The following is a 16,797-nucleotide window of genomic DNA, read 5'->3' on the forward strand; positions in this document are numbered from 1 at the left end:
ATAGGATTTGGGTACCTAAGACGGGAGGAATAAGAGATCTTCTGATGGAAGAAGCTCACAAGACCAGATTCATCCCGACAGCACAAAAATGTATAGGGATCTAAAACCCTACTACTGGTAGCCGGCGATGAAGCTCGATGTTGCAAAGTATGTGGCCGAATGTGTGACATGTGCGAGGGTTAAGGCACAACATCAAAAACCGTATGGGAGTTTAGAACCTTTACCTGTACCCATGGGTAAATGGGAAGACATCACCATGGATTTTGTGACTAAACTACCCAGAACGAAGAGCGGTCACGACATGATTTGGGTGGTCGTTGATCGGTTTACTAAAAGTGCACACTTCATAGCAGCCAATGAAAAATGGTCTATGGATAAACTTGCTAATGCTTACGTGAATGAGATAGTAAGACTTCACGGTGTTCCTTTAACGATTGTATCGGATCGTGATAGTCGTTTCACGTCGAGGTTTTGGAGAAGTCTACAAGAGGAATTGGGTACGCAGTTGTGTCTAAGTACATCCTACCATCCGCAAACTGATGGTCAGAGCGAACGAACGATTCAAACATTGGAGGATATGCTAAGAGCATGTACCCTGGAATTCCAAGGTAACTGGGATAAACATTTACCTCTGGTAGAATTTTCCTACAATAATAGTTTCCACTCGAGCATCAAGATGGCACCTTATCAAGCTTTGTATGGACAAAAGTGTCGAACGCCGTCATGTTGGCTTGAAGCTGGGGAAAAGCAGTTTATGGGACCTGAGATAGTTCATCAGACTGCTGAAAGGCTGAAAGTGATTAGGGAAAGGATGTTAGCAGCCCAGGATCGTCAAAAGAGCTATGCTGATAAGAAAAGACAATCGATAACATTCGAAGTTGGAGATTCGGTTTTACTTAAAGTCTCACCATGGAAGGGACTTATAAGATTTGGTAAAAGAGAAAAGTTGAGTCCAAGGTTTATTGGAACGTCTAAAGTTCTTCATAGGATTGGGAACCAAGCTTACAAGCTAGAACTACCAGAAGAACTAGATGGTATTCATAACACTTTCTACGTATGTTATTTGAGGAAGTTCACTGGAGAAGTTCCCAACATAATTCCAATTTCTGAGTTAAGGATGGATGAAAGCAAGAGGCTAATTGAAGAACCAGAGGCAATCGTTGACCGTAAGACTAAGAAGTTGAGAAACAAGATGGTCGATTTAGTGGTTGTGCGATGGAAACAAACGAATGGGCCAAATGTCACCTGGGAAATGGAGAGTGACATGATGAGTCGCTATCCGCATTTGTTTGCTGATGTATGATTCCGGGGACGGAATCATCCTAAGGGGGAGAGAATTGTAACGCCCGTGTTTCTGTGCTAAGCATTAAAGACGATGTAATAGTCTAGGTCAACTATTGTAATGTGTTTTGAAGTAATAAAGATGAATTATTTGAGTATTATGTGAATTTATGTGCTTTATACTTAATAATGATGATATAATAAATTAAGAATGAACATAAGCGTCAAAAATAAAATGTTAGATAAACCCGATATCTATGATTAAAGTTGTAGTGGTCGTGACAAGGATTCCGGAGATATAAAGAACGCTGAAATCCGAGTTATAACGAAGAAGTTATGACTTGTCGCAGTTTCGCGACAAAACTGACACGACACTGGGAATCGTAAAAAGTAAGTTTATGGTAGAATACTTTTTAGCCTTAGGATTCTAAATGAGAGTTGTAGAGTACGTCACCACCTTCGCGTGGATATAAATAACATCAAAAACGGAGCTCGTATGCAAAAGTTATGGCCTTCCGAAGATACAGCTGTTTGAGAGCATGACACGTGTCAGAAACCCTAATCCGACCGGGCTCACGACGTGAGCATGCTTGGCTCACGACGTGAGTAAGGATTTCTCACGACGTGAGTTGTCAAAATGCCATATTTCGAAGCTAGGAACACATGGCGGGTCTACGGAGTGAGCAGGATCGAGCTCACGAAGTGAGCATGCTTGGCTCACGACGTGAGAGACCAAAAATCACCCTATAAATAGCATGCAAGGCTGCCCGATTTCCTTTGCCATTTTCAACTCTCTTTCACCTTCTACTTTCTTTTAAGCTACACTAACCCCCCCCCCCCCCCCCAAACCTAGGGTACTATCCTAGCATCAGAAGAAAGCCCTAGAGAGCCCGAAGTCTCCGAGAAAAAGAGTTTTTCGAGTTGAAACTCTGCCCGCACAGATCCTGGTTTTTGAGCAAACCTCCCGGTTTCATCGTAAAAGATTGTTTTAAGGAACGAAGTGTTGTCCAATAACCATCTTATAAGGTGGCTGTATAGTCACTTTCATGTTACACACAGATATGAAGTATTTTATATAAAATACATGCTATGTGTACATATATATATATATATATATATATATATATATATATATATATATATATATTGTTTGTTTATTTGAGATGGATGTTGAATGAATGTTTTATACATGTTTAGAATGATTCAAACTCTATGTGTATTTTTATCTACAAATATATTGGGTATAACATGGTTAGATGAAATAGATGATGTGTGATGAAATAAAAATGAATAGAGGACTCGAAGTTGTTGATGTTTCAGTCATCTAACAGAGTATAGATGACGACCACAGACCTTTCTAGACAGTCCAGTAGAACGCTAGCAGACTCGCAACCTGTAGGTGTTTGTGAACGATGTGTTCACCGGTGTACTCCATCCCTCTCATGGTTGCCTTACAGACATATATGGATGAGGAATCCCCTTAGCAGTAGTGTCCATCCCGATGATAATCCTTAGGCTAGGTCCCTTATGATAGGTGTTTAGGGACGTAAAGTGAGGATAACGGGAATGGGTAATCAGGGTCACTGTTGGTTGATGAAATTAATTAATTTATTTATTATGGGTTGAAAACCCTATGTGCTCACCAGGCTTCCAAGCCTGACCCACTCAGCTTTCTGTATTACAGGTAGTGGAACAAGAGCATAGTTGGATAATGACGAGGGATTTTGGATTATAGGCCAGTAGATGTAAATAAATGTTGTAAGGCCTATATCGTACTGTTTATGCTTTTGGTCTGTATCGGAACATGGCATCCCGAGGTTTTGTAATATAATGAAAATACATTTTCTTTAAGAAATGCTTTGATAAATTTTATCATATTTTGTTTTGGGAACAAATTCCGCAACATTTTTCTTTGAAAGATTACTCTGATTTTATTATAAAAGCATAAACGAAATAGGTATTTTTTTGCCGTGAAAATGGGGATGTCACAAGGTGTGACCGCCTCAACCAACCCATAACATGTCGACATATGCATATAGACAACAAAATACCCAAACAGACACCACAAGTAATTATAACAAATCTACATGCCTAACAGATCACTACAACATACCAATATCCTAACGTACAGAGGTTTTATACTGTAGTATAAAGTATAGTGAAAAAACTCACCAAAGCTAAACGAAAAAATCTCAACAGCAACCTCAACAACATAACAGCTAACCCAAGCCACCTAAAGCCAATCCGAGACCATTCCTTAGCCAAATACTCGATTCTACCAAAGTTTGGTCAAAAGTCAAACTGGTCAAAACGTCACGGTCAACGCACCGTAGCGAGTTCTTAACCACGATGTGGCCACGCCTAGACAAAACACACGCATTGCAGCGCACCACCATGTCATGGTCCTTCCTTGACCACGTCGTGGTTTCAGTCAGAAGGACTTTTCTTCATTAAGAGCTTAATCCTTATAGATCAAGGCTCATAACATCAGATCTAGTACTTAATAGCTTCATAATGGATAAACTTTCCAACTTATCTATTAGGATGATCCAAACAATCAAGATCTAAACTTTAAATCTCAAAGCATTCAAGAATGTATCTTTCTCGACTTAATCCATTAAGTCCAAGTCTTCCACTTTTAGATATGAATCAACATGATGTCTAAATGGATAAAATTTTCAACTTTATCCATTATAAGGTCACAAGCTTCCAATATCTAAAACCTTAAGTTGAGAAATGACCAAAACCCCATCTTTCTTAATGCATGGAGTAAAGAGAGCTCTTGCATACACTCTTTACTCCACCAAATCACTAGATTTGAACTTTAAGCATGAACCAATGCTCATGGAGTTCTTCAAACTCCATGGAACAAGTCACAAAGGGACCAAAACTTATTAAAATGGACCAAAACACTAAGCATTCATAGATTTAATGATGAAACACAATAAAGCTTGTTCTTTAAAGCTTACCAAGGTGTAGAATGTGAATGGAGGTTGAATACTTCAAATGAATAACTTTAAGGACCAATCTTTCTTGTTCTCCTTCCTTCTAGTACACAAAACCACCAAAAGAGAGCACAAAATGACCATTAAGAGAGTACCAAAATAGATTTAGGAGAGAGGATGATATATTTTTTTATATCACAACTAACATACATTATATTATATATTCATAAAAATAATCAAGAAAACCCCAAATTTAACTTTTCTTACGACTTTTAAAAGCAATATAGATAAATAAACATTTGTTCGTATATACAAAATTAATTAGAAAATTATTAACATACAATAAATCAATTAACATACATAAATATATTGTATGTGTATGATATGTAGATTAAGTTAGCTAAAATCTATTTCTATATAATCTTTTATAATAATACATTAAATATTACTATAAATAATCAAAATCTGAATTTTACACAAGTTCATTTTCTTCTCCTTAGGCTGACTTATATTTTCCCATTTTCACTTCTAAAAGAAAGTGACAAAATACTTTTTTAAACCACAATCTAAAAACATGACAATGAAATGAAAATAGAGACCAACTTAGATCATCATCAAGTTGGAGAGTTCAAGACGAATCAAGGGTTCAAGGGGTGCAATGGTATAAGAGGGAGGTTATTTTTCTCTGGTTGTAATTTCATTTTCAGAGTAGTCCTTTATTTTTCACTTACAACAACTCTTTTGTTTACCTCTAGTATTTTTGATGCTTTCATTTTAAGTTTATATAGCATTAATTTTCCTTTGCTGTCTTATTGAGAATGTGAACTGTTTTCTATCATTTAAGCAAATATGTTGTTAAATTATTATTCTTTTGAAATTTCAAGGAGGCAGATTATATATAATTATGTAAGTGTGTATGCTTTTAAACATTTTATAGTTATTCCAATTTCCAAATTTTATTTATGGGGCAGTTGCCCACACTGCCCCCACCTTAGGTCTGCCCCTGTCCAACTCATATCAAACTGGTCTCTATCATATGTGACTATCTCTGTATCTCATCCTCATAAATCGCAAACGTTCCAATATTGTATGCAAAGTGATCAAAACTTGAATAATTGTAAACTTGTCAAGAGTCAATTTATTGATTATATGAGTGAACAAGAAACAGTAATTATGATTACAATAGTTGTGTTAATGTATCATTTAATTGATTCCTGAATGAAACTCGTCTATCAAACATATTTATATTATATAAAAACATCGTAGTTGATATGTAAACTGCACGCTAGGTTTACTCTTTCGTAGTTCTTTGGATATTATGTCTAACACATAGTTTTCTGGTTTCTAGTGACATTGCCAAAAGTCATACCTTTAAACATTGGTAAAGACGACATCTTTAACTCTAACTGTATGTCTTCTTCATCAGAATCCAAATCTTTTGACTTCCAAGCCTATCTCTAGAGCATCTCAGTGTTAGCTCCCAAAATAGCAACAAAATTGGTTCTATAAGACTCCATTATTAATCCTAATTCCGATACAAGCAAATTGAGGTCGACCATGTCTCTACTGGTTTCAAGCTGGTCTAATGGAGTTCAATCTGTTCCAAAAGATTACATCATGCCACCGAAAAGAAGACCTGGCGATTACATTGTCGTTTGCAAGGAAATTCCGGTGATCGATCTTCAAAACGATCGGGCTGATATCATCCAACAAATTCTAAAAGCTTGTAAAGAATTCAGCTTATTTCAGGTCTTTTGATCTCATTTACGAAAGCCTATGAATCTTATTCATATAGATAACAAGTTCTTGATGACCTTTTACATGTGATCAATCATGGAGTTTCGGAGAAGATGATGGCGAAGATGAGGGGTTTGTACGATGAGTTCTTTAACATGCCCATTGAAGACAAGATAGGTCTTTTCGCCAAGTCTTATGGTCAAGGTTGTACGCTTCATACGAGTGGTGTGAACTATGCGAAAGAGAAAGTTCATTTCTGGAAAGACACATTGAAGCACGATTGTCATCCTCTGGAAGAACACATTTGTGACATCCCGAATCTCACGGCCAGAAAAGACCAATTTGTTTATGCTTTGTTTTAAAATCAGAATAATATTTTAAAGAAAACAGTTGCGGAATTTGTTCCCAAAACAAAATATGATAAAATAAAATTTATCAAAGCATTTCTTAAAGAAATGGATTTTTTTCATATATAACAAAACTCGGGATGTCATGTTCCGATACAGACCAAAAGCATAAACGACACATTATAAGTCTTACAACAGTTATATACAACTACTGGCCTATAAACAAAATATCTTCACAAGTTGTCCAACTTATGCTCTCGCACCACTACCTGTAATACAAAGAAACTGAGTGGGTTAGGCTTGGGAGCCTGGTGAGCATATAGGGTTTTCAACCCACAATAAGTAAATTTATTATGTTTAAACATCAAACATCTAACCAAGTTTTCCCATCCCCATTATCTTCTTTATTCTTAAAGATCTTAATAATCATCTGTCCTCCATTCATTCATTCCTAAGGATTCTCCTAAGGTGATTACGCGTTCCCGTATTCCTCACTTTACGTCCCTAAAGTATCTATTTATAAGGGACCTAGTCTAAGGATTTTTCAATGGGGCGACAACTCTGCTTCAGGGTTTCCTTAGCAATCTAAGTCAAATAGGACAACCATCGGAATGACAACATTGCTTTCCCCAACAATTTATGTCGAATAGACAGCCAAAGGGGTGACAACATTGCTTTCCTCTGCATTTTATGTCAAATAGGCACGAAGTACATCGTTGCCAGGGTTTATACAATAGGCACTAAGTCCATAGCTACCAAGGTTTATCTACACGGTACTAATTCCATAGCTACCAACGTACATCTATACAATACTAAATCCATAGCTACCAACGTACCTCTACACAGTACTAAATCCATGCTACCAACGTACATCTACACAATACTAAATCCATACTCTCGACGTTCATCTATAAGGCACTAAATCCATAACTTCCAACGTATATCTATAAGGCACTAAATCTATAGTTGCCAATATAATCCTTTAGGCGCAGCTGCCAGGATATTTAGATTACGACTACTGAACACTTAAATCAAAATACTTGGTAAACACTCCGTTTGAAAATACTTAATGAACACCTAGTTCAAACAATGTGATAATAATGTATATCTAAATCCTGCAAGACCACTATTATTAATTTACACATATATATCATATTTCTAAAACAATCTATCCCATCCCGTCGATCCCCACATACTGACCCTACACAATGATCTTACGAGATCTAGCCTAAGGAATCGATATGAACAACGAACTGACGAAGCTGCTTCGGAAATTCCCTGGCAGCAAACGAGGATCAATAAAGACATCAAATGAGGGGAATGGGGAAATACTAATAGAGTACTCTCGTACGCTCCCGTAACCGACACACAATAGTGTCAAAAAGACTTTGTACATGACAGTACTTCTGGCACATTATAGTACTCTGGTGTGCGTAGGACTCGTACCCGAGAACATAATAATACCCCGACGCAAGCAGCACCAAAGACACGGGGCTTTGAAAAGGACTTCGTACATAAAATGTACTTCTGTACGTAAGATGTACTCCACCGATCATCGATCTCACCACACACATACTCTTAATAAGAGGCTACCTAATGTCCAAACTTAATTGAACTAAACATCCCTTTTTAATTCTTAACCCATCACTAGGCAAACCAACAAAGCTTATAATCAATTTTCAATACTATCTCCGTTTAGGCAACGCTAACTAGTGTATACTTAACACAGAGTTTTAAGTAATAATATCATGTATACACATCTTAACACATATTGAACCATAACTGGTTCGCACGTTGTATATCATCAGATATATATCTAACACATATCTCGGGCAATTACAAATATTTCACATACATATATATTTAATACTTTAATCAATACTTGTATTAGAATCATGTTCATGAAAGGGACTATGCACATGATACCTTATCGGATGAACACATAGTTCAAAAATATCTGATGAACACATAGTTCAAAATCACCTAATGAACACATAGTTCAAAAATACGTAATCCGTACTCCCGGATCTAAAACTTACCTCCTTACCTAATCCATATTCCCGGATCGGGTATGTCTAATCCATCTTAATAAACAAACAATATATATATACATAGTACGCATTTTATAAGATACTTCATATCTATGTGTAAGATAAAAGTGACTATACACTCGCTTGATAAGACGATTATCGGACAGCACTACGGCTCTTCAAGCAATATTCTTCGGTGAAACTGTGATCTCTTCACACACCGGGCTTCTCGCGGGCAGAGCTTCGGCTCGAAACTCTTTTCTTCTAGGGATCTTCGGTGCTTCGGGACTCGCTTCGGGTCTCGAGATGATACCAGGGCTTCGGGGGTACTTTAAGAGGGTTAAAGAGGGTATAGGGAGAGAGGGAGTAAGAAAATAGAAACCAAAATCGGCTGCCCTTCGATTTCAATTTATAGGGCTGAAATATTGAATTCACGTCGTGAATCTCAAAATTCACGTCGTGAGTTCAGTAGTCATCAGGTGCGTCATCGCAACTTGCGTATGTCGGGCTCCAGAAGTCATAAATACTGAGTTCACATCGTGAACACTGTATTCACGTCGTGAACTCTGACACAGTGTCGGGGTTCGCGCCCTGAACTTCAGAAATTCATATCTTTCGCATACGAGCTCCGTTTTCGACGTTCTTTATATCCACGTGTAGGTGAGATTATGCTCTACAACTCTCGTTTAGACTCGGACGACTAATTTTGAATTTAACTTTTATTATATTATTTTTAGTAGGCCGTGACAGGAAAACTCCGTTAGGAATTCATAACTCTTTCATATGACGTCCGTTTTCGTCTGTCTTTTTACCGTTGGACTACTATCGACGAGATCTTCGATTCTCATTTAGATTGTTTTGGCTAGAAACCACTCGATCTCATATTCGAACATTGGGCTGCATACCGCTAAGTCGAAACTTAGAAAAATCATAACTTCCTCATACGAAGTCAGATTTAGACGTTCTTTTTATGCACACTCTCGGTTTAACGTATTCTACGACTTTCGTTTAGATCACTAAGGCTAAATATCGCTCTATCGTAAATTCACTATTTACGTCACACCATTTCGTACCGGTTCTGTCACGACACTTCGACAGATCATAACTTCTTCGTTATAACTCGGATTTTGGCATTCTTTATATATCCGGAACCCTTGTCACGACCACTACAACTTAGTTAAGATTATTCATTCTAAATAATATTCTATCAAAAAGTCACTTTTGATGCTTATCGTCTCTAAATTGACTAGCCCGGATCTACGGACGTTACAACATCCCATCATGGCCGGAGAAACCAGCCAGATACCGATAACCTAGGGTTTGATTTTCAGTGATTTTGCTGGTTTCTAACTGTTTATGTTTCAGGGAGGAGATAGGGAGATACACGTCTGAAGTGCGGAAAATGGGTTTCAAGATTTTGAATATGATCGGAGAAGGATTAGGGCTTCCAGAAGGATATTTTGATAAAGTCAGCCAGGAACAGTATATGGCGATTCACCTATACCCGCAATGTCCGGATCCAAGTTTAGCAATGGGTCATGCGGACCCAAACATCATAACCTTCCTTCAACAAGACCAATATGGGCTACAAATACAAAAAGATGGGAAATGGATGGGAGTTGACCCAATTCCGAATGCTTTCGTGGTCAACCTTGGTTACACCCTGGAGGTAGTACTTATTAAGCTCATGTTTCAGTAACAAATGTAGTTAAAAATAAGATATATATGATACAAATGTTTTTTTTTCAATGTAGATTATAAGTAATGAGAAGCTGAAAAGTGTGGAACATCGAGTGGTCACCAATTCAAGTGCGGCTCGAACGTCAATTGCCACATTTTTTTCTTCAAGTCCTACTCTTCCTGTTGAGAATGAGGTTCCTGTTATCATACAACCTGCTAAAGAGGTAGTTACATGGAGCAACCCACCGGTATTTACATCATTTCAATACAAGGATTTTGTAGCTCGTTACTTGGCCTTCATGTGCAAACCGCGTCCTCGCGTCGGAATACCCTTGGATCCTTACCGACTCTAAACCGGATTTCAATTCTTGTTCAAAAGCCATGTATATATAGTTGTATAATAAATGATAACATGTTCAAGTAATGCATGAAACTGAAGATTGCTGGTGGGATCTAAAATAAATTCATGTATTCTTTTTTACTTTTCATGCATCTTAAATTTGTGCATATATATTGATTGAAAAGCTAACACAGTTTCATCTCAGATTATTTATATGTTTCCGTTGATGAATAACATTGTACTCTAAAAGTACAATGTTGTAATTGGGAGGCTTATAAATGACAACAAATCAAAAACAACTTAAATGATTTCCTGAGGTTGAACTTCATATTATGAATCCGTAAAGAGAACCAAGTGTGTTGCTTTTATTAGTGAGGAAATGAAATTACATCGCTATATACAAATCTGATGACAGATGTTTATAAGAAAATGTGCTCATCTTGTACCAATTTTGAGCATAATAAAATAATTTTCACATCCCCTGATTCCTCCATTCCTCCATCACCTGTATATGTTCACAAAAAGAGACATACATAAGACAACTTTAGAAGAAACTATGTAATATTTGATCATAAAAGAACTGCTTCTGATCTGGAAATTTAATACAAACAATACGAGTGGTAAATTTTTGTTTTAAAAAGCAAAAAAATCAAGGAATCTTAGCCATCAAAAAAGGGTTAATCGGTAAATTGATGCAATAATCTATGAAACGAAGACACACACAACACAACATACACACACGCACAACAACAAAAGCACATATACACACTGTATACAACATTTGTATAACTTTGTCTTTTGACCGTTAATGACTATAGGCTTTTTCAAATATATATAAATAACAAATTTCATAATTTTCTTTGTAATTGAAATGAATAATTAATGAATGATTGCGCTTTTAACTATAATTTAGCTTTTAGCTTTTCTACTTATTCATAAAAAATTGTTATCAATTAAATGAGTTTCAACTCACTATAATGTTTTTGGTGAACATTAAATTCTTATAGCAATCCTTTTTATATACATAGAATTGGCTAATACAAAAATAGGAAAAATAAAAGCAAAATTAGCAATCTATATTTATTTATTATTGAATTGAGATTGGTTTTTCCCTATAAAATTAAGTAATGCCAAAAATAATTATTTGGATTTCATTTGTTTATTTATTATAGCACCAGTTATAGAAATGGGTTATGCAAAATGACCATTGCTCGTCTAGAAAATATATTTTTGAAACTACAATGGTATCTGCATAAAATCAGGTGAAATGTGTGACAACCGTCAATTTTGGTCAAACAAAGTCAATAAAAGTCAACCAGGTCAACTCGAATCGTATTAAAGTTTTAGGAGGAATGTGATATTCTCTAAATGTTTCTAATGTGCTATTGACAAATTATAATACAAAGTACCTCTCTGGTTGCCAATTATTGAAAATAAGTTAGTAACGTAACAACTCGATAATTCAATTATATATTATTTGGGTATTTATATAATATTCATAACACACTGTAGTGGAGTTCATAAACCTAATACTACATGGCAAATTCATAACAACGGCTACATATACAAAAATTTTGGTGAATTCATCACCAAATGCGACAAAGTCTATACCCGGCGAAACACTCAATTATTTTTAACGAAACGAACTTGGAAATTCAACCTAACTTTCATGTAACGTATTATTATTTTGATAATCATGCTTGTTATAATAATTAGAATTTTTATAATTCAAATTAAATATTTTATACCTCCCTTATACCATATTTATTTTATAAAAACACATCATTTTTATAAAAATACCAAAAATTTACAAAGGTTTGACTTTTTTTTTATAAAAAGTCACCAGTTAATAATCTTGTCCTTCCACCTTAATTACCCGACTACTTAACCCTAGAGTAGCTTACCTTTAGTCTCATCCATGTCCCCCCATACCACCCCCCATAACCCACCCTACCCACCCCCACCCCTCTTCCCTCTCTTCCTTTTACTCTCGGCCGAAGAGGCTTTCTTTCACCACCATATTCTTCATTTTTCACTTCTTCTCCAAGAAAAGCTCTCAACTTCCTAACCTAATTTCTTCCAAGTTGGTTCTTGAACTTTTTGTAAGTATTTCCTTCATCTTCTAGTGATTCTACACACATACATACTAGTTTCAATCCATTTACACACGTTATCATGTGTTACTATTAATGGAATCTTCAAATCTTCAAAGTGTTCTTGACTTGAAACTTTCCATCTACAACCTTCGTTCATCAAGAAAACACGCATAAGGTGAGTTCATACCCCTTCATTTTCGAGTTTTTTCAAGTTTTAGGGGGGGGGGGGAGGACTACAAGTAAACTTGTATAATAACACAAGTTGTTATACATGCTTCTTCTTTAAGTTGTGTAAAAGTATTATATACATGACAAGATGTTATTACTTAGTTATTTGAACATTTATATGTGGTGTGTTTGTTTAGAAATGCAAATACACACTAAAAAAAATCCTATTTGGATGATTTAAAGGCTTTGCAAATTAAAAATACAAGTTATGTCACTAAAACATATTTAAGCTTAAATATCAGCTTTTTACAGAAAAGTTGTGGTATGTTCACAGACTGTTTTACCCTTCTTAAACTTAATAGATTTCAAAATTGTATAATATGCAAATAGTTCAGGTCTATACCTTTTTAAGGATTACTCGCACGCATTCATACGAATATATATGGACACAACAAAACATTTATGATAAACTATAAGGGGTGTAGTCTATGGGTCATTAACATTATTTTAGCATTTTGGGGCGAACAAATAATTATTTAAATGTATATTTTACACTATGTAATCACTATGGAAATGTAATAGTTCCACTTACAAAAGGGTTTTCATTACACTATACGTAAACCTGTTAATACAGTTTTGTGAGACATAGTCTTCACCGTACCTACCAGAGTACCTACAAAAGTCATTTATTATAACCAGAATCTCATGTAAGAGAGCGTGATACTTGTGGACTGACAATCCCGCACCTAAGTTGTTAGCTACAGCTAGATCGGCAGGTCTGGGGTGAAAATTGTCATAACATTCTGACGCCTGAAGAACGTCGCAGCAGACCAACTACAGTTTTAGCGTGGTTGTAATAACTCACATGGGGTATTAACAATACATTATGTTTACGGGGCTAACATACATTCATATGGTTTTATATAAGAATAAAACTACATAATACTACTTTCGAGTACATAAATACTTATACATTTCGGTCTTAGGGTTTCTCAGACTACAACTCATTTTCAAGATCAATGATATATTTAGCACGGGGAAACAAAGATTCAAATGGTTTTATGTATATTAAAACTACATATTACTAGTTTAAGTATAGAAATACTTATACATTTCGGTCTTAGGGTTTCTAAGACTACAACTCATTTTCAAGATCAACGATACATTTAGCATGGGGAAACAAACATTCAAATGGTTTTATATAGATTAAAACTACATATTACTATTTTAAGTATAGAAATACTTATACATTTCGGTCTCAACTCATTTTCAAGATCAACGATACATTTAGCACAGGGAAACAAACATTCAAATGGTTTTATATAGATTAAAATTACATATTACTATTTTAAGTATAGAAATACTTATACATTTCGGTCTTAAGGTTTCTAAGACAACAACCCATTTTTAAGGAAAATATTGGATTTTCCAGAAACAAACACTATCATTTTACAAGGGAAGGCTTACAATTCTGTCACACCCCCGAACCAGACGGCGGAAACGTCCGGTGGCTTGAGTGACTTCATTCTTGTAGTATCATCACAGTGTATATAATTGAAACAAAACATCATCATCATCACACAAGCAATATTACAACTGCCATTGTTTACATCAAGTAGTGTATTTCAAATTACATGCCAAAATATCCTGAGTATGGTGATAACAAAACACAACAAAATTCCAAGTATTCTTGCTGACTAACCTGCTCAACGATTTCCTATAATGTTGGTAAGTTCATACGTATCTTTGAGTAAAATATTTTATATTACTTTGTAAATGCCAGAAAATCCGATATTTTCTGAAAAACGGTTTGAAATGTTTGTGTCCGATCTTGTATTAATGCATGTGTGTAAATGTTTGAAAGTGTATGAAGTGAATGATCCTAGGCAATCTGATATTGTCTGTTTATAAAACGTTGTGATCTTAACACCCTAAGACTGAGTACCAGTGCGTGTATGTTACCGTGTTATCAACAGAAATTGTATTCCATAAATTTTATAATGGAGTTAATTCCTCTAAGTGAGTCATTATAATCATACTTGATAATGACTTATCCGCCTGTCGTGACGTTTTTTCAGACGCCGACTTATTTAAGTTAAGGTTTATCACCCTAGACTGGCCTAGTCTAACTGTAGCGAACAACTCAGGTGTAGGGTGTCACCCCCGTATATATCTATACACACACTCCCGCTCTCCCTCCAGGAGACTCTGGTTATAACTACAGGTTACGATTGTACACTCGATAGGTGTCAAACGAAGTGTCTCACAAGATCCTTAACTGAATTTACGCGAATATGAAATTACACAGGGTATATTGTTTCCGTGTATATTTTAAGTTTACGAAGTCCAACGAGTATGTATGTGAATGTAGGAGTCAACAAGCATGTAGACGGATATTCCAGGCCCAACAAGCATGTTAATGGACCACTAAGGCCCAATAAACATGTAATGTATATTACAAGTCCAACAAGCATGTAAATGGACCACTAAGGCCCAATAAACATGTAATGTGTATTCCAGGCCCAACAAGCATGTAAATGGACCACTAAGGCCCAGTAAACATGAAATGCATATTCTAGGCCCAATTAAGGTGTAAATGACGTAATTAATCTGTTTATTGTTACGTTGGTTGGTTAAGCTTAAGTGTTCACCAAAATAACATAAAAGAGCCCACTTTTTGTGAAAAGACATTTTTGGTCCTTAAAAACCGAAAATTTACAACTTAGGCGTAATTTTGGTAATAATGACACTTTAGGTCCCTTAGGACCAAAAGTTTACATTTAAGGCTAGTTTCAAATAAAAATAACATTTTTAACCCACTTTTGTCAAAAATACCATTTTCGGCCCAAAAGCATAGAACTTATCCTTTTTGGCCCAAGTTTGATAAAATTATCATTTTCAACCCTTATAACCGAAAAATAACATTTTTGGCTCAACTTTGTTTAAAATGACACTCAAGCCCACAATAGTCCAAAAATTTACAAACTTAGCCCGAAAACCGTGAAAGCCCAATATGAGACCCATTTGCGAAAGTTTACACTTTAAGCCCTTCTTAAATCATAAATACCATAAAGATCCATATTTATTCAAATAAATCTTTTCAAAATCGTGAGTTATGTATAATAACATCACTTTTTGATTATTTTGTCATTTTTGGCCCTCATATTTGATTTTTCTTAGTTTAAACAACCTTGAAATGTTTCAAACCTTTTCTTTGCATAATAAGTTGTATCAAGTGTTATGTTCTATAAAAATCATCATATTTTAGAGTTTACGAAGCCTATAACACATAATCACAACATATAACATGAAAAACACACATAATCATGCATATACACATAGATCTACACAAAACAACTTGTATTCTCCCCCAAAACATAGTAAAAACCAAAAATAAGGGGTATGAACTCACTTTGGGGTGTTAAATTCGGTTTTGGTGAAGAAAATAGAGAGATTTCGGCCCTAGCAAGCTTTCTTGATTAGATCTCGAGCTTATAAGGTTTCTAAGGAGCATAGATCATGAAATGGAGTGTAAGAGAAGTAAGTTCAACATGAATATGAAGTTAAACACCTTGATGAGAAAGTAGCTTACTAAGAATTGATGGATTTTGATGAAGAGTTCTTGATGCACTCATACAAACTCATGAAAATTTGAGACAATAAAGGAAAGGATTTATTGTGCTTAGAGAGTGTTTGAAGAGATTTGAAGTGAAGAGAGGTGGTGATGAGTCTTGGCCGAGAATAAAAAGGAGAAGAGAGAGGGTGAGAAGTGATGTGCATGGATATATGAAATTGCATAGATAATTGATGTGTAAATTGCATGGATAACCACCATGCAAAACTTAGGTGGCATCTTAATAATCTTTCATTTTCTCTTTTTTTTACAATGTGTGTGTATATATATATATATATATATATATATATATATATATATCGAGGATGGGAGGAAGGAAAAAGAGAAATAAATGTTTGGGCTAGTTTTGGTTATACTCGAAATTATGAGGTCTAATATGGAAGTTTTCGGCCCATTGGGCCCATATGAGAGTTTACGGCCCAATAATGATAAAGAAGTGGGTTTACGGCCCAATAATGATAAAGAAATGGGTTTACGGCCCAATAAGGCCCATGAAACCAAGTGTGACATTTTAGGTCCAATAGGCCCATAAAAAGTCT

At 35.5% G+C, this 16,797-nt stretch overlaps 1 protein-coding gene across 1 annotated transcript; it reads left to right on the plus strand.

The window, feature by feature from the left end:
• The first annotated feature begins 5,783 nt into the window (after nucleotides 1-5,783).
• Nucleotides 5,784-10,373, plus strand: LOC145138182 (hyoscyamine 6-dioxygenase-like). Its single transcript, XM_079072308.1, is given in 4 exon segments — nucleotides 5,784-5,975; nucleotides 6,050-6,265; nucleotides 9,614-10,009; nucleotides 10,095-10,373. Coding segments are annotated over 4 exon segments (1,083 nt in total).
• Nucleotides 10,374-16,797: the final 6,424 nt, after the last annotated feature.

Source organism: Lactuca virosa, chromosome 9 (genome assembly GCF_052849685.1).
Source record: "Lactuca virosa cultivar CGN04683 chromosome 9, Lactuca_virosa_CGN04683_v6, whole genome shotgun sequence".
Classification (NCBI taxonomy): Eukaryota; Viridiplantae; Streptophyta; class Magnoliopsida; order Asterales; family Asteraceae; genus Lactuca; species Lactuca virosa.